Raw genomic sequence first — 25498 nt, forward strand, 5'->3', positions numbered from 1 at the left:
AATGTCTCCATGACTGGTCTCCAGTTACATTAAGGTCTGCATGACTTACTCCAGTTACAGTAAGGTCTCCATGACTGGCCTCCAGCTACAGTAAGGTCTCCATGACTGGTCTCCAGTTACAGTAAGGTCTGGGTGACTGGCCTCCAGCTACAGTAATGTCTCCATGACTGGTCTCCAGTTACATTAAGGTCTGCATGACTGGCGTCCAGCTACAGTAATGTCTCCATGACTGGTCTCCAGTTACAGTAAGGTCTCCATGACTGGTCTCCAGTTACAGTAAAATCTCCATTACTGGCCTCCAGTTACAGTAAGGTCTCCATGACTGGCCTCCAGTTACAGTAATGTCTCCATTACTGGCCTCCAGTTACAGTAAGGTATCCATGACTGGCCTCCAGTTACAGTAATGTCTCCATGACTGGCCTCCAGTTACAGTAATGTCTCCATGACTGGTCTCCAGTTACAGTAAGTTCTGCATGACTGGCCTCCAGCTACAGTAAGGTCTCCATGACTGGCCTCCAGTTACAGTAAGGTCTCCATGACTGGCCTCCAGCTACAGTAAGGTCTGGGTGACTGGCCTCCAGCTACAGTAATGTCTCCATGACTGGTCTCCAGTTACATTAAGGTCTGCATGACTTACTCCAGTTACAGTAAGGTCTCCATGACTGGACTCCAGCTACAGTAAGGTCTCCATGACTGGCCTCTAGTTAAAGTAAGGTCTCCATGACTGGCCTCCAGCTACAGTAAGGTCTCCATGACTGGTCTCTAGCTACAGTAAGGTCTCCATGACTGGTCTCTAGTTACAGTAATGTCTCCATGACTGGCCTCCAGTTACAGTAAGGTCTCCATGACTGGTCTCCAGTTACAGTAAGGTCTCCATGACTGTTATCCAGTTACAGTAATGTCTCCATGACTGGTCTCCAGTTACAGTAAGGTCTGGGTGACTGGCCTCCAGCTACAGTAATGTCTCCATGACTGTTCTCCAGTTACAGTAAGTTCTCCATGACTGGCCTCCAGTTACAGTAAGGTCTCCATGACTGGTCTCCAGTTACAGTAAGGTCTCCATGACTGGCCTCCAGCTACAGTAATATCTCCATGACTGGCCTCCAGTTACAGTAAGGTCTCCATGACTGGCCTCCAGCTACAGTAAGGTCTCCATGACTGGCCTCCAGCTACAGAAATGTCTCCATGACTGGCCTCCAGTTACAGTAAGGTCTCCATGACTGGCCTCCAGCTACAGTAAGTTCTCCATGACTGGCCTCCAGTTACAGTAAGGTCTCCATGACATGTCTCCAGTTACAGTAAGGTCTCCATGACTGGCCTCCAGCTACAGTAATATCTCCATGACTGGCCTCCAGTTACAGTAAGGTCTCCATGACTGGCCTACAGCTACAGTAATGTCTCCATGACTGGTCTCCAGTTACATTAAGGTCTGCATGACTGGCGTCCAGCTACAGTAATGTCTCCATGACTGGTCTCCAGTTACAGTAAGGTCTCCATGACTGGTCTCCAGTTTCAGTAAGGTCTCCATGACTGGCCTCCAGTTACAGTAATGTCTCCATTACTGGCCTCCAGTTACAGTAAGGTATCCATGACTGGCCTCCAGTTACAGTAATGTCTCCATGACTGGCCTCCAGTTACAGTAATGTCTCCATGACTGGTCTCCAGTTACAGTAAGTTCTGCATTACTGGCCTCCAGCTACAGTAAGGTCTCCATGACTGGCCTCCAGCTACAGTAAGGTCTGGGTGACTGGCCTCCAGCTATAGTAATGTCTCCATGACTGGTCTCCAGTTACATTAAGGTCTGCATGACTTACTCCAGTTACAGTAAGGTCTCCATGACTGGCCTCCAGCTACAGTAAGGTCTCCATGACTGGCCTCTAGTTAAAGTAAGGTCTCCATGACTGGCCTCCAGCTACAGTAAGGTCTCCATGACTGGTCTCTAGCTACAGTAAGGTCTCCATGACTGGTCTCTAGTTACAGCAATGTCTCCATGACTGGCCTCCAGTTACAGTAAGGTCTCCATGACTGGTCTCCAGTTACAGTAAGGTCTCCATGACTGTTATCCAGTTACAGTAATGTCTCCATGACTGTTATCCAGTTACAGTAATGTCTCCATGACTGGTCTCCAGTTACAGTAAGGTCTGGGTGACTGGCCTCCAGCTACAGTAATGTCTCCATGACTGGTCTCCAGTTACAGTATGGTCTCCATGACTGGCCTCCAGCTACAGTAATGTCTCCATGACTGGCCTCCAGTTACAGTAAGTTCTCCATGACTGGTCTCCAGTTACAGTAAGGTCTGCATGACTGGCCTCCAGCTACAGTAAGGTCTCCATGACTGGCCTCCAGTTAGAGTAAGGTCTCCATGACTGGCCTCCAGCTACAGTAATGTCTCCATGACTGGCCTCCAGTTACAGTAAGGTCTCCATGACTGGTCTCTAGTTACAGTAAGTTCTGCATGACTGGCCTCCAGCTACAGTAAGGTATCCATGACTGGCCTCCAGTTACAGTAAGGTCTCCATTACTGGCCTCCAGCGACAGTAATGTCTCCATGACTGGCCTCCAGTTACAGTAAGGTCTCCATGACTGGTCTCCAGTTACAGTAAGGTCTGCATGACTGGCCTCCAGCTACAGTAAGGTATCCATGACTGGCCTCCCGTTACAGTAAGTCTCCATGACTGGCCTCCAGCTACAGTAAGGTCTGGGTGACTGGCCTCCAGCTACAGTAATGTCTCCATGACTGGTCTCCAGTTACATTAAGGGCTGCATGACTGGCCTCCAGCTACAGTAATGTCTCCATGACTGGTCTCCAATTACAGTAAGGTCTCCATGACTGGCCTCCAGTTACAGTAAGGTCTCCATGACTGGCCTCCAGTTACAGTAATGTCTCCATGACTTGTCTCCAGTTACAGTAAGGTCTCCATGACTGGTCTCCAGTTACAGTCAGGTCTCCATGACTGGCCTCCAGTTACAGTAATGTCTCCATTACTGGCCTCCAGTTACAGTAAGGTCTCCATGACTGGCCTCCAGTTACAGTAATGTCTCCATTACTGGCCTCCAGTTACAGAAAGGTCTCCATGACTGGCCTCCATTTACAGTAATGTCTCCATGACTGGCCTCCAGTTACAGTAATGTCTCCATGACTGGTCTCCAGTTACAGTAAGGTCTGCATGACTGGCCTCCAGCTACAGTAAGGTCTCCATGACTGGCCTCCAGTTACAGTAAGGTCTCCATGACTGGCCTCCAGCTACAGTAAGGTCTGGGTGACTGGCCTCCAGCTACAGTAATGTCTCCATGACTGGTCTCCAGTTACATTAAGGTCTGCATGACTGGCGTCCAGCTACAGTAATGTCTCCATGACTGGTCTCCAATTACAGTAAGGTCTCCATGACTGGCCTCCAGTTACAGTAAGGTCTCCATTACTGGACTCCAGTTACAGTAAGGTCTCCATGACTGGCCTCCAGTTACAGTAATGTCTCCATGACTGGTCTCCAGTTACATTAAGGTCTCCATGACTGGTCTCTAGTTACAGTAATGTCTCCATGACTGGCCTCCAGTTACAGTAAGGTCTCCATGACTGGTCTCCAGTTACAGTAAGGTCTCCATGACTGTTATCCAGTTACAGTAATGTCTCCATGACTGGTCTCCAGTTACAGTAAGGTCTGGGTGACTGGCCTCCTGCTACAGTAATCTCTCCATGACTGGTCTCCAGTTACAGTATGGTCTCCATGACTGGCCTCCAGCTACAATAAGGTCTCCATGACTGGTCTCCAGTTACAGTAAGGTCTGCATGACTGGCCTCCAGCTACAGTAAGGTCTCCATGACTGGCCTCCAGTTAGAGTAAGGTCTCCATGACTGGCCTCCAGCTACAGTAATTTCTCCATGACTGGCCTCCAGTTACAGTAAGGTCTCCATGACTGGTCTCTAGTTACAGTAAGTTCTGCATGACTGGCCTCCAGCTACAGTAAGGTCTCCATGACTGGCCTCCAGTTACAGTAAGGTCTCCATGACTGGCCTCCATCAACAGTAATGTCTCCATGACTGGCCTCCAGTTACAGTAAGGTCTCCATGACTGGTCTCCAGTTACAGTAAGGTCTGCATGACTGGCCTCCAGCTACAGTAAGGTCTCCATGACTGGCCTCCCGTTACAGTAAGTCTCCATGACTGGCCTCCAGCTACAGTAAGGTCTGGGTGACTGGCCTCCAGCTACAGTAATGTCTCCATGACTGGTCTCCAGTTACATTAAGGGCTGCATGACTGGCCTCCAGCTACAGTAATGTCTCCATGACTGGTCTCCAATTACAGTAAGGTCTCCATGACTGGCCTCCAGTTACAGTAAGGTCTCCATGACTGGCCTCCAGTTACAGTAATGTCTCCATGACTTGTCTCCAGTTACAGTAAGGTCTCCATGACTGGTCTCCAGTTACAGTAAGGTCTCCATGACTGGCCTCCAGTTACAGTAATGTCTCCATTACTGGCCTCCAGTTACAGTAAGGTCTCCATGACTGGCCTCCAGTTACAGTAATGTCTCCATTACTGGCCTCCAGTTACAGTAAGGTCTCCATGACTGGCCTCCATTTACAGTAATGTCTCCATGACTGGCCTCCAGTTACAGTAATGTCTCCATGACTGGTCTCCAGTTACAGTAAGGTCTCCATGACTGGCCTCCAGTTACAGTAAGGTCTCCATGACTGGCCTCCAGCTACATTAAGGTCTGGGTGACTGGCCTCCAGCTACAGTAATGTCTCCATGACTGGTCTCCAGTTACATTAAGGTCTGCATGACTGGCGTCCAGCTACAGTAATGTCTCCATGACTGGTCTCCAATTACAGTAAGGTCTCCATTACTGGACTCCAGTTACAGTAAGGTCTCCATGACTGGCCTCCAGTTACAGTAATGTCTCCATGACTGGTCTCCAGTTACATTAAGGTCTCCATGACTCGTCTCCAGTTATAGTAATGTCTCCATGACTGGCCTCCAGTTACAGTAAGGTCTCCATGACTGGTCTCTAGTTACAGTAATGTCTCCATGACTGGTCTCTAGTTACAGTAATGTCTCCATGACTGGTCTCCAATTACAGTAAGGTCTCCATGACCTGCCTCCAGTTACAGTAAGGTCTCCATTACTGGACTCCAGTTACAGTAAGGTCTCCATGACTGGCCTCCAGTTACAGTAATGTCTCCATGACTGGTCTCCAGTTACATTAAGGTCTCCATGACTGGTCTCCAGTTATAGTAATGTCTCCATGACTGGCCTCCAGTTACAGTAAGGTCTCCATGACTGGCCTCCAGTAACAGTAAGGTCTCCATGACTGGCCTCCAGTAACAGTAAGGTCTCCATGACTGGCCTCCAGTAACAGTAAGGTCTCCATGACTGGCCTCCAGTTACAGTAAGGACTCCATGTTTGGCCTCCAGTTACAGTAAGGTCTCCATGACTGGTCTCCAGTTATAGTAAGGTCTCCATGACTGGCCTCCAGTTACAGTAATATCTCCATGACTGGCCTCCAGTTACAGTAAGGTCTCCATGACTGGTCTCCAGTTATAGTAAGGACTCCATGTCTGGCCTCCAGTTACAGTAAGGTCTCCACGACTGACCTGCAGCTACAGGAAGGTGGGTGTTTTTGAATGAGACACGGTGCACACAGGGACATATTGGCCCAATGTTGTGTTACATTGGAGGGCTATGTAAAACCAATTTCCTTTGGTAGAGTTGCTTGGGCGCTTTGTGTTGCTGGCTGTTCTGATTGGACTGTGTGTGTGTGTGTGTGTGTGTGTGTGTGTGCGTGCGTGCGCACGTGCGTGCGTGTATCTGTATCTTTGTGTGTGTTTAACTCTGTGTGTGTGTATGCTTGTGTGTGTGCATGTGTGTGCGTGTGTGTGTACAATCTAGGAGCTGCTAATCAACTGTGTTTAATTAGTCAGTGTGGGGCTGTGTGCTTGTTCACCCTGCCGGCCCTCTGAGGGGATGGGCTCTGTCACGTTGTTTGTCAGTGTGTGAGGGAGGGAAGGGATCGGAGGGGTCCGCCTCTCAGGGACAGCTCACACTTCTGCCACCTCTGCCATTCTCCTGTCAGTCACACACACACACACACACACACACACACACAAATACACACACACACACACACACACACACACACACACACACATACAGACAGACCTGCGTCACATCTAGTCTACCCCTCTTTCCCTCCTTCCATCACTTTCTCTCCCTCCATCCATCTCTCTCTCCCTCTCTATCCCTCTCCCTCCCTCCCTCCCTCCCTCCCATCCTCCCTCCCTCCCTCCCTCCTTGCTATTACAGATGTACTTCAATGTGCACATATGAAGTACAAGCACACACACACACACACACACACACACACACAGTCAGTTTGTCACATTTTTACCTGGCACATATTACACACACACATGCACGCACGCACGCACATACGCTATTCTAGCCCGTGTGTAATGATGTAAACAGAGGACTTACAGCTCAGCGTAATAGATAGTTCCCTTTTAACTCTGAAAGGTTTTGAGCCTGCGATCCACAATCCCGATTAGGCGGGGGGGGAATGCCGCTGCTAGCTTTCCCAGTCAATTGTGACTGATGGCATGGCTAAGGCTGTGCACACAGTAGGAGAGGGGAAGTTAATCTTTTGTTTGAGTATGGTCTGGCTCACATCTGTGTGGTTGCCGGGCAGGTTTCCAGGGGGAAATTCAAGGGCATTTTCCCTCTGCTTCTATCCAGCCCTGTGATGTTGCTATTCTGTAGGGAGAAGAGGAGCTGCTAGCCACACTGATATGGAAATGGCAACTGGAGAGCTATGATATTCAACTGCCAGAACAATAGAAGCCGCATACAAATGCAGAACGTGCCTTCAGACCATTCACTGATTCCCTGTATCTTTCAAAGCGTCTCTCTGTGCCTGTATAGGCCAGGGGGAACTCCCTTGATAAAGCGTTCCGGCTTCTTATTCCTCCAACAATCCCAGGTTCGCCCTGTTAGATCCCAATTTTTCAAGCGTGCCGGTTTGGGGGTTTGGGAGAACAGGGCTCCGGGGTTTTCTCTTCTTCTGTTCTTGTGTTCATCAGCTATAACAACCCACAGAGAGGTGACTCAACCCCTCCTTTTCCCCCTCTGATCTTTCTCTCTTTCATTCCACCACTATTCTTCTTCCTCTCTAATGAATGCGTCTCCTGTTTTTTGACTGGCAGGTCGTTAGGGGCGGGACTTGGCCTGTCGCCCGAGGACCTGCAGGGAGGAGGGGGCGGGGACACCCAGAGGAAGAAGAAGAAGCTGTCCAATCGGGGCTTTGAGCGGCTTGGCGCGGCAGAGGTCAGGGTTCTTTAGTTTTATCTCTTTGTCCTCTATCCCTTCAAAACAGCTACACACTCTGTAGAACACCCTTACAGTTACTGAACTCTTTTCTGAGCCCCTCCATACAGTATTCTACCATTACTGCTATGTAGCCTGCTAGCCTTTGTGTTATACCGTATGCTATGTTAGCTAGTACGAACCAACACTGTTAGCCTAGCCCCGCTAATGCTAGTTGTTGTGTATATATTGTATGTTGTGTGATCTATGTTTACCCTAATAGCCTATATTTTAAATTAAAGTGTGAGGGTTTTGTACACACTCTTTGTTTCTTTTTTTCTTGACACATTTCTAGTCATTAGTACCAGTGGAGGCTGGTGGGAGGAGCTATAGGAGGATGGGCACATTGTAATGGCTGGAATGGAGTCAATGGAACGGAGTCAAACATGTGGTTTCCATATATTTTATGTGTTTGATACCGTTCCATTAATTCCATTCCAGCCATTACAATGAGCCCGTCCACCTATAGCTCATCCCACCAGCCTCCACTGATTAGAACCCTTAGGGGAAACTCAAAAGAGTCAAATCCCCAGCTCTCCATGTTAATATATTTTTCATTTGTGGATCTTCTTCTGTTCCTCTGGCCGTCTGTGTGCTGAGCTGAGCTATGTCCCTCTGGCCGTCTGTGTGTTGAGCTGAGCTCTGTCCCTCTGGCTGTTTGTGGGCTGAACTGAGCTCTGTCCATCTGGCTGTCTGTGGACTGAACTGAGCTCTGTCCCTCTGGCTGTCTCTGGACTGAACTGAGCTCTGTCCCTCTGGCTGTCTGTGGGCTGAACTGAGCTCTGTCCCTCTGGCTGTCTGTGGGCTGAACTGAGCTCTGTCCATCTGGCTGTCTGTGGGCTGAACTGAGCTCTGTCCCTCTGGCTGTCTGTGAGCTGAACTGAGCTGAGCTCTGTCCCTCTGGCTGTCTCTGGACTGAACTGAGCTCTGTCCCTCTGGCTGTCTGTGGGCTGAACTGAGCTCTGTCCCTCTGGCTGTCTGTGAGCTGAACTGAGCTGAGCTCTGTCCCTCTGGCTGTCTTTGAGCTGAACTGAGCTCTGTCCCTCTGGCTGTCTGTGAGCTGAACTGAGCTCTGTCCCTCTGGCTGTCTGTGTCCGGAAGTGTAACGGTCTCACTCTCTCTCTTTCTGCTCTCTCTCTCTCTGTTCTCTCTCAATTTATATTTCTGTTCTCTCTCTCCCTCTCCATCGCTCTCTCTTTCTCTCTCGCTCTATTCCTATCTCTTTCTTTCTCTCTTGTCTCTGTTCTGATAGATAAAGGTGCAGGGCAGCAGCAGAAAGAGTGTCCTCCATGGTGTCCTCAGCTCTAAGCTGGCCCGTGACGTGGCTCATCACCACCAGCACCTCAGACAGCACAAGGCCCAGGGCGGGAAGAGGACTGGGATGGGGGCGGGGCCACGGGATAAGGAGGAGGCGGCCTCTGCGTCTAGTTCCGCCCCCAAGCACCATGGATGTCGAGGCCAAGCCACCTCCAAGGCTGAGTCCCGACGAGTCATCAACGAGTCCGGCGGTCAGAGTGACACTGGTAAGATTCATGATGATTGATTTCATTTGCAACCTTTGGAGTTTTCTCACAATGTTGTGTTGTTTCAGTTATGTGACGGACATGTGACTTTATTTAGGCATGTTATTTGTGTCATATGATGTGGAACCACATGGTGGGAACCACACTTTTTTCTGTATTGGGATAGTGAGTGCATTCCTTATTTTGCCCTGACCTGAGCAGTGACTGGTGTGCTCTGTATGTGTAGGCTACCATAGAGAGAAACACTACCATAGCCCACCTATAATAATAATAATAATAATAATAATAATAATAATAATAATATGGCTGCCCTGTAGTTAAGTTATTAGACCGACGATGTCCGTTCTAGTGTTGTAATTCTATCTCTATGGTGTGTACCGATCTGAGTCACGGCACAAATGTAACCGGCGGGTCCTATACTCATACTCTATGTGTGTCCTCCCTCTCTCAGCAGCCAGTGGAGACAGCGGCGGCCAGGAGGGCTGGACGGGGACCCCGCTAATGATGCGTGGGGGCAGGAGGAAGGGGATGGGGATGGGGGGAGCTCTGGGGGTCCAGGGGTCCACACGGCTGCAGCAGCCCAGAGCCAGGAACCAGGAAGCCATGGAGGAGGGACAGACCACCCCCGCAGAGAGTGAATCCTCCGACCAGGGTGAGTGGGCTGAGGTGTCTGGGTGGAGGGGTGGGGGGGACAGTGTAAGAGGGGTGAGTAGGGGTCAGGGTGAGTGGGAGAGGTGAGAGTGGGTTATGGAGACAGGGACAGATAAGGTTGGGTGAGTGGGACAGGGAAACGGGGACAGATAAAGTTGGGTGAGTGGGACAGGGAGACGGGGTGAGTGGGGCAGGGAAACGGGGACTGATAAGGTTGGGTGAGTGGGACAGGGAGACGGGGTGAGTGGGGCAGGGAAACGGGGACAGATAAGGTTGGGACAGGGAAACGGGGACAGATAAGGTTGGGTGAGTGGGACAGGGAGACTGGGTGAGTGGGGCAGGGAAACGGGGACAGATAAGGTTGGGTGAGTGGGACAGGGAGACGGGGACAGATAAGGTTGGGTGAGTGGGACAGGGAAACGGGGACAGATAAGGTTGGGTGAGTGGGACAGGGAGATGGGGTGAGTGGGGCAGGGAAACAGGGACAGAAAAGGTTGAGTGAGTGGGAGACAGGGGGTGAGTGAGACAGGGAGACAGGGGGTGAGTGGGACAGGCAGACATGGGGTAAGTGGGACAGGGTGACGGGGTGAGTGGGACAGGGAGACGGGGAGAGTGGGACAGGGTGACGGGTGAGTGGGACAGGGAGACGGGGTGAGTGGGACAGGGAGACAGAGTGAGTGTTCAGGTGGGGTGTGAGAGATTCCTGTCCTACTGGCAAGCTCTCTTCTCCAGCCAGGTCAGGTACACAGGCACGCTATACCCTTCACTCAACACACTATACCCTTCACTCAACACACTATACCCTTCACTCAACACACTATACCCTTCACTAAGTGTGGAAGGCACCTCTGACCTGTCACCAAGCTCATAAACAACCTTCTTCATTAGTAAGCTACTTCTATAGAGCACGGGAAGCATTTAAAATCATATCACATTGTCTCATGCACTCTATACACAAGTTAAGGAATAAAATACACACACACACACACACACATTCAGAAGGCTGCCACTCGAGCCCTCGTGTGAGCTTTGTTAATTTGTTAATTACTCTGAAAGTGATCCCTGTCAGTGTTCAGAGGTAAGTGAGAACGTGTTGATGAACGCCTCGTAAATGACAAGTGGTGTCGGCAGCGCGCGGACACCCGACACCTCCGCTAGTACGTGTGTGTGTGTGTGTGGGTGTGGGTGTGTGAAGCTGGGCCACAGCTGTGGATAGCTGCCTGTGAGAAGCTCTGACAGGCCATGGAGACAAGCAGGCTGGACCACAGAGCAGTTACAGGCTGCAGAGACACACACCCACACCACGTGCACGCAACACAAGACCACACACACACACACACACACACCAAGACAGACATACATACACACGCATGAGCAAGCGAGCTAGCACATGCACGCAAACCCACACACACACAAACACACACATACACACACAATCACTCAGAACTCAGTACTCCAGACACACTTTAGGTCCCAGCCACAGAAAACAGCAGTCAGAAGCTCCTGGTATTTCATCATTATGAATGGTTATTTGTTTTCCTCCAGGAAGACAACAAGATAACAAGGCAGTTGCTAAATGTTAGAATGTAGAAAACAAGTTTTAGACAATGGGGAAATACAAGCCTCTAAATGCTTTCTAATGATAAGCAAAGGAAGTCTGTTAAAGGAACTAGATAGGCTGGATTTAAACACAATACTGAATGAATGTTGTTCTCTCTTTAGAAGAGGAAGAAGAGGAAGGAAGTTATGACAGTGACGAAGGACAAGACATTAAAGCACAACCCTCCCGAGACGTCTTATCATGCTCCGCCGTGATTGGTCCATCCCCCTCGTCTGTCGTCAAGCTGGAGGCCAATCAGAAAGCCCGGAACAAGAGAGAGAGGCAGGAGCTTTACGGTAAGAAGACAGGCCTGGTGTGTGTCTGTGTGTGTGTTTGTGTGTCTGTGTGTGTGTTTGTGTGTCTGTGTGTATGTGTGTGTGTGTGTGTGTATGTGTGTGTGTGTGTGTGTGAGTTACGCTATACCAATTCTGTCACCAGTGGAAATATCTAAAATGAAGAATCGCTGTAACATTGATCAGCTTTGACATGTTTACAATGTTTACTAAATATGTGTCATACACAAGTACAGATGCTCACAAGGGACATGGTACTATAAACATCTATACCCCCCCACCCCCCAAATTTGTTTTTAAAAATAAAAAAATACATCTCCACGAGAAGCATCTGTTTTGTTTTAGTCTGTGGGGTCATTACTGGTCTAAATTCTTCTCTAACTCCTGATTGAGAGAAAAGAAAGGAATGAAACACTGGTTCAGGACGAATAATACAGAGTATCTGTTAGTCGGTACCTCATCAACTGTTAGCTCCTACCTTACTAATTCAGAGAGCACATTGGCTCCCCTACCACTGACCCTCCACACTCACACCTGTCTACCATTGACCCTCCACACTCACACCTGTCTACCACTGACCCTCCACACTCACACCTGTCTACCACTGACCCTCCACACTGACACCTGTCTACCACTGACCCTCCACACTCACACCTGTCTACCACTGACCCTCCACACTTACACCTGTCTATTCTTACTGGCACTGATTTGACAGATTGTGTCTGTTTTGAGGAACTTGACTATAATATGTGGTTATTTTACCTACCTTTAGTTGAATGCACTAATTGGATTGTAAGTCACACTGAATTAGAGTGCTAAATGACTCAAATACTAAATGTAATTAGTCATGTATTACTACATATAATTATCGATTGAACCGCGCAGGTTCCCAGAGTCTGTCCGGGGCGGAGGGAGAGGTGAAGGTGAGGAAGAGGGCCCCCTGTAGGCTTGGCATGGTCACTGCAGCCAAGAAGCACCCAGAGTACCAGGACCAGTCAGAGGGGGTGAAGAGGGCTGGCGGACCCAGGCCCCAGGAGCCTCGCTGGGAGAGCCTAGGGACCAGGGGCAGCCTCTACCGGAGGACCATGGGGTCAGTCACCTTCTCCACCACCAGTGAGAGGCTGAAGAGGGCCACACGCAAGAACACCATGCTGAGAGGACCCATTAACAAGGTTAGTGTTAAGGATTTCACCCTGCTTGCTTGGCGAGTACCGCTTCCTCCTGTTTCGGGTCATACTAAGGCTCTAACCCAGGACCACTGCCTCACAAAGACACCTGACCTCCCTCCTGAAGAGTCTTACCCAGTCGCGTCACCGAAAAGCTAGCTATTCGGCACTGCAAGTGGAGACACAGGGTGTGTCCTAGAGATCAGGATTATTCAGTCATTGATATGCACCTGAGTGCCTAATGTACAGTGGTGTGTATGTGACGTATGGAATCAATCCAGGTGATGTTTCCCCTAGGTACAGTGGTGGAAAAAGTACTCAATTGTCATATTTAAAGATACCTTAATAGAAAATGACTCAAGTAAAATTGAAAGTCACCCAGTAAAATACTACTGAGTAAAAGTCTAAAAGTATGTGGTTTTACATGTACTTAAGTATCAAAAGTCAATGTAATTGTTAATATATATTTAAGTATCAAAAGTAAAAGTATAAATCATTTCAAATTCCTTATATTAAGCAAACCAGATGGCACAATCTTCCATTTTTTATTTATTTACGGATAGCCAGGGGCACGCTCCAATACTCAGACATAATTTACAAACGAAGCATCTGTTTAGTGAGTCCACCAGATCAGAGGCAGTAGGGATGACCAGGAATGTTCTCTTGATAAGTGCGTGAATTGGACCATTTTCATGTCCTGCTAAGCATTACAATTTTGGGGTGTCAGGGAAAATGTATGGAGTAAAAAATACATTATTTTCTTTAGGAATGTAGTGAAGTAAAAGTAAAAGTTGTCAAAGATATGATAGTAAAGTAAAGTACAGATACCCCCAAAAACAACTTAAGTACTTTACACCACTGCCTAGGTACAGATCTAGGATCAGCTTCTCTTCTCCAAATCCTAACCTTAACCAATAGTGGGGGAAAATGCGAAACTGAACCAAGTTACAATTACACAACTTCAATCTCTTAGAACATGTGAAGTTAACCAAGAGTGTGATACACTCTTAGAAAAAAGGGTTCCAAAAGGGTTCTTCGGCTGTCCCCATAGGATACCTCTTTTGGGTTCCATGTAGAATGCTCTATGGAAAGGGTTCTACATGGAACCCAAAAGGGTTCTACCTGGAACCAAAAGGGTTCTTTCTGGAACCAAAAATGATTATTCAAAGGGTTCTCCTATGGGGACTGCCGAAGAACCCTTTTAGGTTTTTTCTTTTGCAACATTTAGAATTTAGACAATTACACAACTTCAATCTCTTAGAATATGTGAAAGGTTAACCAAGAGTGTGATATATATTGCAACATTTAGAATTTCAACAATTACACAACTTCAAACTCTTACTCAATCTCTCACATAACCATTGCATAATCCGATTGCTGCCAAATTCAACCAACGCCATTCTCTCCTCACACTGGGATGTTTCATACTGTAGCACTAACTAGCGATGCAGAGATCCACGCAAGCGCACACATGCTCACACGCACACTAATTTACTCACTCACTCACTCCTCTCTTCCTGGTCACATGTTACAGAGGAGAAGTTGCTGGTCAGGCGGTGTCCAATCACCTCAGAGTAACGACAACACTTGCAGGGGGAGGAGGATCCGAAACAAACAGGTAATCAGAATCACTCAATCAGCCCTCAATGCTCAACTCTAACCTCTAACCTTTCATTTGGCTGATCTGATTTGCCGTTGGTAGGTCCTATATTCATAGGCTATATGATGCTCGGAGGTTGTTGTATGTACCGGTATGTCAAAGCGTTTAGCAAAGCATCTGACAGCCTGGAATTCAAAGTGATATGCTCTGTGTCACCATGGATATAGTTCCAGGCTACATCCGACTCCCTCCCTGCTGAGTACCTGTGTGAGAGTGGGCAGGAAATTGGGGGATGGGGGAGTGTGGATCACACCTTCTTATGTGGAAGAGTGAAACTATGTCAGGGAAAATGGCTACCTCCAGGGGACATATACATGCACTGTTTAGTGTCAATCTCTTAGTTGCATGCTAACTAACTAACTATCTATCTATCTCTCTCTCTCTCTCTCTCTCTCTCTCTCTCTCTCTCTCTCTCTCTCTCTCTCTCTCTCTCTCTCTCTCTCTCTCTCTCTCGCTCAATTCAATTTAAGGGGCTTTATTGGCATGGGAAACATATGTGTACATTGCCAAAGCAAGTGAAATGGATAAACAAAAGTGAAATAAACAATAAAAAGTGAACAATAAATATTACACTGACACAAGTTCCAAAATAATGGAGACATTTCAAATGTCATATTATGTCTATATACAGTGTTGTAACGATGTGGAAATAGTTAAAGTACAAAAGGGAAAATAAATGAACATAAATATAGGTTGTATTTACAATGGTGTTTGTTCTTCACTGGTTGCCCTTTTCTTGTTGCAACAGGTCACAAATCTTGCTGCTGTGATTGCACACTGTGGTATTTTACCCAATAGAAATGGGAGTTTATCAACATTTGATTTGTTTTCGAATTCTTTGTGGGTCTGTGTAATCTGAGGGAAATATGTGTCTCTAATATGGTCATACATTTGGCAGGAGGTTAGGAAGTGCAGCTCAGTTTCCACCTCATTTCTCTCTCTCTCTCTCTCTCTCTCCAGCCCAAGGGCCGTGCGGTGAGCCGGCTACTAGAGAGCATGGCGGCGGACGAGGGCTTTCAGATGGACGAGGATGATAGTAGCTTCTCCGAGGGGGATGAGGACAGTAACCCGTCATACCCTCACAACCCCAGGAGCCCACTAGGTGAGGAGGGAACACTGTCACACACACAGTTGTGTATTGCTATCCTTGTGGGGACCAAATAATTGATTCCCATCCAAAACCTCTAACCCTAACCCTAAAACTATACCTAACCCTAACTCCTAACACTAAACCTAACCGTAAACCCAAACCCTAACCTTAATTCTAACCCTAACCCTAATTTGACCCTAACCTAACCCCTAAGCCTGAAATAGCATTTTTCCTCGTGGGGACAGGCAAAATGTCCCCACTTGTCTGAATTTTCCTTGTTTTACTATCCTTGTGAGGACTTGTGGTATCCACAAGGATAGTTGAACACACACCCACACACACACGCACACACACACACACACACACACACACATAAACACACACACACGATAGGAGGGAACATAGATGCACTTCCATACACACTGTTGATGTGTGCTGTCTTTCATAAAATGACTGTGTGTGTATCTGTGTGTACGACTCACCCAGCAGCCCCCAGCTGTGTCCTGACCAAACAGCTGCTGACAGATGGACTCAGGGTGCTCATCTCCAAGGAGGACGAACTTCTCTACGCAGCCCGGGTCCACACACTGGAGCTGCCAGACATGTGAGCATACATTTACATGGACATTTGAGTCATTTAGCAGACACTCTTATCCAGAGCAACTTACAGTAGTGAGTGCATACACACGCACACGCACACACACACACACACACACACACACACACACACACACACACACATATATACAGTATATACAGTATCAACCAATACTCCTCAGTGGCTGGGAGCGATGGTTGGTCTTCTCTACAGTGAATCCACACACCCCCTGCAGAGCGCTCTCTCTTCCTTACTCTCTCATTCTTTCTCCCTCTCTCTCCTCCTCCTCCTCCTCACTCTCTCTCTCTAACCCCCTTTCTCTCCTCCACCTCCTCACTCGCTCTCTATCTCCCTCTCCCTCTAACACCCCCCCTCCCTCTCTCTCCTCCTGAACTCTCTCTCTCTAACCCCCTTTCTCTCCTCCTCCTCCTCACTCTCTCTCTATCTCCCCCTCCCTATAACCCACCCCCCCCTCTCTCTGTTACATAACTCCATGTCTTCTCACACACAGCTCACTCTGAGCAGAAGAGTGTTGATAATGCTGCTCCGCCAGCAGGCAATAAAAGGTGGAACGGGGGAGTGGGAGAGTGACACGTGAAGCCAGGCAGGCATAATACCCACACATCTGAAAATAGCTTTCTCTCTCTCTCTCTCTCTCTCTCTCTCTCTCTCTCTCTCTCTCTCTCTCTCTCTCTCTCTCTCTCTCTCTCTCTCTCTCTCTCTCTCTCTCTCTCTCTCTCTCTCTCTCTCTCTCTCTCTCTCTCTCTCTCTCTCTCTCTCTCTCTCTCTCTCTCCAGCTACAGCATTGTTATTGACGGGGAGAGAGGAAACCGCCCCAGAATCTACTCCCTGGAGCAACTGCTGCAGGAAGCGGTGAGTTCAGTTCCTACCCCCTCTTAGAAAACAATAGCTTCCCCCACCCCTAGACCTCTGGGCTGTGGCACCGCTGGACTAACCCTCTCTGGATCCTCCTCAACCCCCTCCCATTCCTCTCCTCTCCTCTCCTCTCCTCTCCTCTCCTCTCCTCTCCTCTCCTCTCCTCTCCTCTCCTCTCCTCTCCTCTCCTCTCCTCTCCTCTCCTCTCCTCTCCTCTACTGTCCTCTACTGTCCTCTACTGTCCTCTACTGTCCTCTACCCTCTTTGAGTTTCTGTGCCTGTGTGTGTGTACGTTAAAGTCACTGTGTAGGGATAATCCCTCTAGCACCTGCTCCATACATGTTTTGTGTCTTAATGGGAAACGATGCAGACTTCCCCTCCTGGTAGCACAGGCTACCCATACTGATGGAGACACAGGCTTATACTGTAGACAAACTGTAACTGCCAAAATAAAGGAAACAGTGGTGGTTCCTGAGTTAATGAAGCAATTAACATCCCATCATGCTTAGTGTCATGTATAAAAATGACCAGTTGCCCATTATTTTGGCTACCATGGCTAGAAGAAGAGATCTCAGTGACTTTGAAAGAGGGGTCTCAAAGGAGCAGAGGGGGTTTAACGGGTGTGTGTGTGTGTGCGTGTCTCAGTCACCAGATCTCAACCCAACTGAACATTTATGGGAGATTCTGGAGCGGTGCCTGAGACAGCGTTTCCCACCCAATTATGGATTTTCTTGTGGAAGAATGGTGTCGGATCCCTCCAATAGAGTTCCAAACACATGTAGAATCTATGCCAAGGTGCATTGAAGCTGTTCTGGCAGCTCGTGGTGGCCCAACGCCCTATTAAGACACTTTATGTTGGTGTTTCCTTTATTTTGTCAGTTACCTGTAGATGTAGCAGAACATATAAAGGACAGTTCAGGGTCATGTTCATTAGGCACCAAACGGAAGAAACCACACTGAAACAGGGAGGGATTACCTGGACGTGTCCAAGAAGGAAACGCTCTCTTCCAAATTTTGAAGCGCTTAAAAACAAATCCCGAATGAACACGACCCTGCAAATGATGAGCAGGATAGGATAGTAGCCTGCTCAGAGGAAATATATACCAGAATCTCAACCCTCAGTTAGATTTTCTTATTAGCACCTGGGTTTGAGTACCAGAGTGTGTGTGTTTGCCCTCTGTAGTTTCTGGTGGTGCTCCATGCTAAGCTAACATTACAGTTTATCTAAGCCATCAGTGAAATGGAGCCTAATTATACACTGTAAACCGCAGGGCATTCTTGGCGGGCGTTCATTTGCGTTTCGCTGTGTAACCTGTTCAAGCTAGCTTCCTCTTTCCTGTGTGTGTGTGTGTGTGTGTGTGTGTGTGTGTGTGTGTGTTTTCTCCTGGAAGGAAAGCTCTGCTGGTGTTTATTGTAAACCGAACCGGTGACTTTTGCCCCACATTCTGATGACATCCTGGTGCTACGGCTCAGTGGCAGCTGGGTCATCTCATAACAGAGACGTCAGACACACACACACACACACACACACACACCACACACACGCACACCTTCCTCCACCCAGAAGAGGAGAGGAGAAAGAGAGGAGTGTGTAGAGGACAACCTGGTGGTTCCTCAATGTTTTTTTGCATCACTTCTCCTTGCCATACTTTAGTAACTAGGAGGATCCTCTCTCTCTCTCTCTCTCTCTCTCTCTCTCTCTCTCTCTCTCTCTCTCTCTCTCTCTCTCTCTCTCTCTCTCTCTCTCTCTCTCTCTCTCTCTCTCTCTCTCTCTCTCTCTCTCTCTCTTCTCTCTCTCTCTCTCTCCTCTCTCTCTCTCCTCTCTCTCTCTCTCTCTCTCTCTCTCTCTCTCTCTCTCTCTCTCTCTCTCTCTCTCTGTGTGCCTTCCGCCGTGTAACGTGTGTGTGCGTGTCCGCTGTGTAAACGGCCGTCAGATAGCAGCTGTTCATAATTACACCATACTTCCACTTTCTTGTCTTTCAATTCTTCCAACAGCCATTCATGTATAACTCTTACACCAAGACCCCATATTCCCCTGAGCAGAGCCTGAGGTCCCACTCACACACACATATGCATGCACGTGCGTGTGTGCTCAGAAACATACAACCGTGAACACACAAACACACAGTCACACAAAAACACAACCAAAAAACACACATACACACGCCTGCCTATACCCCACACATCATCAGTCAAAGGACCCCTCTCCATGGCAACTGTAAATTAAAACATCCTGAAAGGGGCTCCACTGAGTGGCGGATGCTGGGCCCTGGCTGCATTGTCAGGGAGGAGAATCTGGCAACCTGCAATCACAGTCCCCCCATTCATCTCCTCCTTAGTATTACTTCAGCAAGTCAGGATTTACTGCATCACAGCTTCCGCTCCTTTCAGCTGTGACTGGCTCATTGGCATGAGATAATGCTGCTTGGCGGTGTGGCACAGTGACCAGCCGTGTGTGTGTGTGTGTTTGTGTGTGTGTTTGTGTGTGTGTTTGTGTGTGTGTGTGCGTGTGCGTGTGTGTGTGTCTTTGCTGTCTGTCTGTAATGAATCTTGGTGACTCAGTGTCTGTTTGACTTTCAGGTCCTGGATGTGCTTCCAGAGACAGAGTCGGTGCTCGCTGAGGGGACGAGGGTGTGTGCCTACTGGAGCGAACGCTCTCGTTGCCTATACCCAGGCAACATACGGAGAGGTGAGAGATAACAACTACAAACTGGCCTCACTTTCATCCATGGTGTCCACGTTCATCCATTTGTGTTATTATTAATTTTATTCATTTAGCATTGTATTCATTTTTTTTGCATTATCATTTCATTCCTATGTGCATTTCATTAAAAAATTGCATTAGCAATTTAGACGTTTGTTAGCATTTTATTCATTTTAGCATTTTACTCATTTCAGCATTTTTGTCAAATAAAATACAATTTTATTGGTCACATGCACATATTTAGCCGATGTTATTGCGGGTGTAGTGAAATGCTTGTGTTCCTAGCTCCAACAGTGCAGTAGTATCTAACAATACACAACAATACACACAAATCTAAAAGTAAAATAATGGAATTAAGGAATATATAAATATTACATTGAGCAATGTCGGAGTGGCATTGACTAAAATACAGTAGAATAGAATACAGTATATACATATGAGATGAGTAAAGCAGTATGTAAACATTATTAAAGTGACTAGTGTTCCATTATTAAAGTGGCCAGTGATTCCATGTCTATGTATATAGGGCAGCAGCCTTTAAGGTGAAGGGTTGCATAACCGGGTGGAAGCCGGCTAGTGATGGCTATTTTACAGTCAGATGGCCTTGAGATAGAAGCTGTTTTTCAGTCTCTCGGTCCCAGCTTTGATGCACCTGTACTGACCTTACCTTCTGGATGATAGCGGGATAAACAGGCTGTGGCTCGGGTGGTTGATGTCATTGTTGCATTTTAGTCATTTTAGCATTTTATTCATTTTTAGCATTTTATTCATTTTAGCAATTTATTAACTTTGACTATTTAGCTAACTGTAACGAAGACGCAGGAAGTCAGGAAGCAAGTGCAGTTGGTGAGTTTAATAACAAGGAACATGAAGATATACAAAACAGGAGTAGCGTACTAGACATGAAAACAAAACCAATACTGCCTGAGGACTGAGGCTACTGAGGGCTAAATAAAGGGGAAGTAATCAAGGTAATGGAGAAGTCCAGGTGTGCATAACGATGGGGAGCAGGTGTGCGTAATGATGGTTGCCAGGTGTGCGTAATGTGGGTTGCCAGGGCCGGTGGTTAGTAGACCGGCGACGTCGAGCGCCGGAGCGGGAGAGCGGGAGTAGGCGTTACACTAACAATGCCTGTGGTTTAAATGTGTCTATACTTTCTGCTCTTGCAGGTGGTTCAGGGGAGGAGGGGAAGCAGGGAGGTGTGATGGTGGAGTTCGATGATGGAGACAGGGGGAGGATCTCCCTCCCAAACATCCGCCTCCTCCCCCCGGGATACCAGATCCACTGTGAGTGTCTCTTTTGTATCGCTCTGTCGTCCACCTTGTATGCTTACAGGGTTACTGAATATACTAGACCTTCTAATTACAATTATTATGAGACCTTATAAGACCTTCCAATCACATTATGAATTATGGACACATTGGGAATCATGGACAATATCTTGCTGCTTTTTAAACATTACTTTTACTTTATTGACCAACTCAGTGGCCTGAAATTGGAAGGTTGGGAGTTCGATCCCTAGCCGAGTCATACCAAAGACCGAAAAAATGGGACCCAATGCATTAAGGAGATAGATTGGGGGTAATGCCCTGTGATAGACTAACGTCCTGTCCAGGAGGTGTACTAGCTGCCTCACACTACAGAAACAGGAGGTAGGCTCCTGCTCCTATCAGCTGTTCCGGCTCGCACTAGCCAAGGCTTGTGCAAGACTACTTACTTATACGTATTACTTATGACAATGATTATGCAAGTGTATGTTAGAGATGTATTAACCCCCATCTCCACTTCCTGTCCCTCTGTAGGTGCGGAGTCGTCCCCTGCCCACCTGGTGTCTAGCAGCCGGGCGGCTCGGAGGAGCTTCAGTCTGGAGAAAGCCCCCATAAATGAGAGACCCTCTGAGAGACAGGCCAACACAGAGCCTGTCAGGAGACGACCAGGTCAGACAAGATCATCTACATAGATGCTTTATATCCAGTAGATTTAGCCTGATGGGACGCAAAAAAAGGGTGTGTCATTCATTTCTTGAAACCTCTTGATCTAGTAAAGGTAGATGTAGTGTGTACTGATTGGTGACTTACCAGACATTCAATTGGTTTGAATTCCAGGGAGACCCAAAGGTTCAGGGAAGAAGAAGAACCTGTCAGACAGCACCAATAAGAACGCAGCCCCTCTGCTCAGCTGGCCGGCTGTGGCCGTCCCCAGGAAGAGGGCCTCTGAAAATCTGTTCCAGCTCAACAGGACTCCCAGGAAGGCCCTGAGGGGGACGAGGGAGGCCCACCTGTTCCCCCTGCCCCCGGCCCCTGTATCTGCCCCGGCCAAGGGCCTGTTCAGCAGCAGCTCCTTCGAGGTTGACTCCTTCAGCAGCATCGCTAACGGCTACTCCTCCTTCTGTAGCACCCAGCCCACCGGCATGTCCCTGGGTTCCAGGACCGGGCATTATGTCCAGAGACGGAGGCCCGGCGAGGTGCCGCGGAGCAGCAGGAAGAGCGGTCAGGAGTTCCTGGTCAAACTGGATCACGAGGGGGTGACTTCACCTAAGACGAAGAACAGCAAGGCCCTGCTGCTGCTGGGCGGCAGCTCTGGGTTCGGGGCCAAAGGCGTAGGCGGCCTCCCCAGGCCTGAGGCCTACTCCCACCCAGTCCTGCTGGTCAAGGACAACAGGAAGGGAGGTTCTGCCTCGAGGGCTGAGCTCCTCCTAAAGGGTGCCCCTCCTTCACAGAGGAAGGCTTCTCCCTCCCTGGCTATGGGGGAGTACGGTGTCGGCGAGCTGGGTCTCAGCTGCCACCGGGACTGCCACAGCTCCTACTCGGACCTGGACGACGAAGAGGAGGAGGAACAGGAGGAGAGGAGGAGGAGAAGGGCGGCTGCGCTGGCCACAGCAGCCTCTGGAGGCCTGAGGACAGCGGGAAGCTTCCTCTCGCGTCTCTCCGTCTCGTCCTCTTCCTCTGGTTCCTCAAGTTCATCCAGCTCGGGCTCCATGTCCAGTTCCAGCCTGTGCTCCTCAGATAATGACTCGTCCTACAGCTCGGAGGATGAGGAGAGCTCCACGCTGCTGCTACAGAGCTGCCTGTCCTCCCACCACGGCCTGTTGCAGCCCCCCGAGCCCCCAGCTGCAGCCGGACCCCACCAGGGCCAACAGTCCTTCGTGGCCAAGGCCGTGGCTGTATCCAACACCAAGGGAGGAGGAGGAGAGGCCCCCAATGACCACAGTGCCAACAACAAGCTTCTCAAGAGGAAGGAGTGCGGCAGCTCGTCCCCCTCCAAACCCCCCAGAGACCTAGTGAAGAGGCAGAAGATTATCCCCGATGATGCAGGCCCAAGACCCAAGATGAACACGTTCCTACCGGGGAGACAGATGTGGAGGTGGTCGGGGAACCCCACTCAGGTGAGACGAGTTGATAATTTTTTAAGATACGGTGTTCACACCAAAAACTATTATGTGGTCATTAAATGTATGCCAATCTATTACTGCCCCAATCCTTCCCCAATTCCTCCATATCATAGGTACATGAAACCGAAACCCTAACCCTAACCCTCCCCCAATCCTCCATAGCAGAGGTACATGAGACCCTAACCCTAACCCTGGCCCTCCCCCAATCCTCCATAGCAGAGGTACATGAGCGTTAGAGCTGCACAATTGACCAGAGATACAAACTACTTAAGGCGACTTTAAGCACACCTAGACTGGTATTAAATCCAACACAAATAATCAACCTGTCCACTGAGATTGATTTATAAAGGTGATTTCTCCTTGAGCTGACTACTTGAGTTGACAGCCACATCGTTTACAGAAAACGTGATCTCTGCAAAACATCAGGGAAATTGCTTTTAAAAGTTGATCGTATTGAACAGGATGTTTATCTGAGTTGGATTGAATCCCGGGCCCTAGTTCCTAGACATGACTGTGTGTACTGAGTGTACCTGCATCTTCACAGAGGCGGGGGCTGAAGGGGAAGTCCAGGAAGCTGTTCTACAAGGCCATCGTACGGGGAAGGGACACAGTGCGAGTGGGCGACTGTGCCGTGTTCCTCTCTGCCGGCCGGCCCCACCTGCCCTATGTGGGCCGCATCGAGAACTTCTGGGAATCGTGGAGCTCCAGCATGGTGGTGAAGGTTAAGTGGTTCTACCACCCAGAGGAGACCAAGCTGGGCAAGAGGCACCGCGACGGCAAGGTACATCCACATTCAGGTTTAGACCACTCTATTGCCATTTGGGTTGCAAAATCCTGGTTTTAGGAACTGGGCATCCTTCAACCGGGATTTCTGGAAAACCTGTGCATTTTGGAAATTTTGGGAACCTGTGAATTTTGGGATTTTTAGTTGGGAATGTGCCTTGATGTTGCTCAAGCGATAAAAAAATATGTTATTATACCAATCGTAGTGCACAGGTTGTTTATCTGTTTGAAATGCGACCATAGTGTCACATTACAGGTGGTAGCAAACTTTCATAGACTTTTGGTATCTCAGCATATTATGGTTTCAGAGTTGAAGTCGATTCAAAATACTTGCTGTTCTCTCTCTCTCTCTCTCTCTCTCTCTCTCTCTCTCTCTCTCTCTCTCTCTCTGTCTCCTAGCACGCTCTGTATCAGTCGTGCCACGAGGACGAGAATGATGTCCAGACAATCTCCCACAAGTGCCAGGTGGTGGGCCGCGAGGAGTATGAGGAGAGGACCCGCGGCCATAGACCCAGCAGCAGCGTGACCATCCAGGGCCTGTACTATCTGGCTGGCACCTACGACCCCACCAGCGGTCAACTGCTCACTGCTGAGGGGGTGTCCATCGTCTGCTGAGCTGAGGACATCTTGTCCTGAGGATACTACTGAACCACCCATCTGATGGGTCTGATGGGAAATGAAGGTGGAAGGTCCACACGGCTTTGCCTGGAGGTGCCCATGGCCTGACTCAGTCCATAGGAGGGTTCCCAGATGGGTCAGTCCTGGAGGAAGTGAAGGTCAAGGTGCCTGTGGCTTTGCCTGAAGGACCCCTGGCCTTACTCAGTCAGTGCTGACTACTGGGGGACGTCAGGGCCAAGGCAGGGCTGTCCCCTGTCTACACTGGATATCTCAACATACATGGCTGCTAGACTAGGGTCTAGTTAGAAGAAGGGGAGGGGGTAGCCATTCACAGCAGTGAACCCCGTTCTGCTCCCACCCTCACTGGGTAACTTAAGACAAAGATCTGGGTCCTGGACCTGAACAACCAGGACCCAAGAGTTCAATGACATCCGACTGACTTTCCATCGGTCTAACTTAACATCTCTTTAGTTTAGACTGAGGATGGCATGTTTGAGGGACAGTTTCACGCCTGATCTTTACACCACTCACCCATAATAGGTCACCAAATTAGAGCTGAACGTAGGTTTGGATTGGACAGCTCAAGGCACCATAAGGTCCCTCCGGACTAGGCCAGTGGAGCGAGTGAGGTATGGGATGTAGTCTCCATAGTTCGTCTTCGTGATTCCAGGGATGTTAAAATATGTATAAGATATCGATGATAAAGATGTAAATATTTGGAATGATCTTTCCAATCAAGCCATACACTTCAGTACCTCTTGTCTCTCTTATGGATCAGGTGTATATTGTATAGGTCAATTATTTGTTATTTTTGTTGTTGTTGTTGTCTATATGTATATAACAACTATTTTATATAGAAGTATATATGAAAGGTATCTTTCCATGTTTTTTTATTGATTTATTTTTCTATGAGGGGTGAATATGGCTCTTTGTGTTTTTCTTTGGGACGATGAGCTGAAGATGCACTACACATGCCCTGCTGAGAGAGAGAGACAGACAGACAGACAGACAGACAGACAGGCAGGCAGACAGGCAGACAGGCAGGCAGGCAGGCAGACAGACAGACAGACAGACAGCAGGCAGACAGGCAGCAGGCAGACAGGCAGCAGGCAGACAGGCAGACAGACAGAGAGAGAGCCAGACAGGCAGACAGACAGAGAGCCAGACAGGCAGACAGACAGAGAGCC

At 48.6% G+C, this 25498-nt stretch overlaps 1 protein-coding gene across 1 annotated transcript; it reads left to right on the forward strand.

Moving 5' to 3' along the window:
• Nucleotides 1-7198: 7198 nt before the first annotated feature.
• On the forward strand, nucleotides 7199-25364 carry LOC121570713 (BAH and coiled-coil domain-containing protein 1-like; the record flags this gene model as incomplete). The annotated part of the gene is made up of 15 exons (XM_045213873.1): nucleotides 7199-7319; nucleotides 8611-8881; nucleotides 9333-9533; nucleotides 11255-11428; nucleotides 12311-12597; nucleotides 14126-14209; nucleotides 15212-15353; nucleotides 15828-15945; nucleotides 16737-16812; nucleotides 19396-19504; nucleotides 20689-20805; nucleotides 21322-21456; nucleotides 21625-22904; nucleotides 23455-23691; nucleotides 24093-25364. Coding segments are annotated over 15 exons (3568 nt in total), but the record flags the coding sequence as incomplete, so codon positions are not given.
• Nucleotides 25365-25498: the final 134 nt, after the last annotated feature.

This window comes from Coregonus clupeaformis, unplaced genomic scaffold, assembly GCF_020615455.1.
Source record: "Coregonus clupeaformis isolate EN_2021a unplaced genomic scaffold, ASM2061545v1 scaf0164, whole genome shotgun sequence".
NCBI lineage: Eukaryota > Metazoa > Chordata > Actinopteri > Salmoniformes > Salmonidae > Coregonus > Coregonus clupeaformis.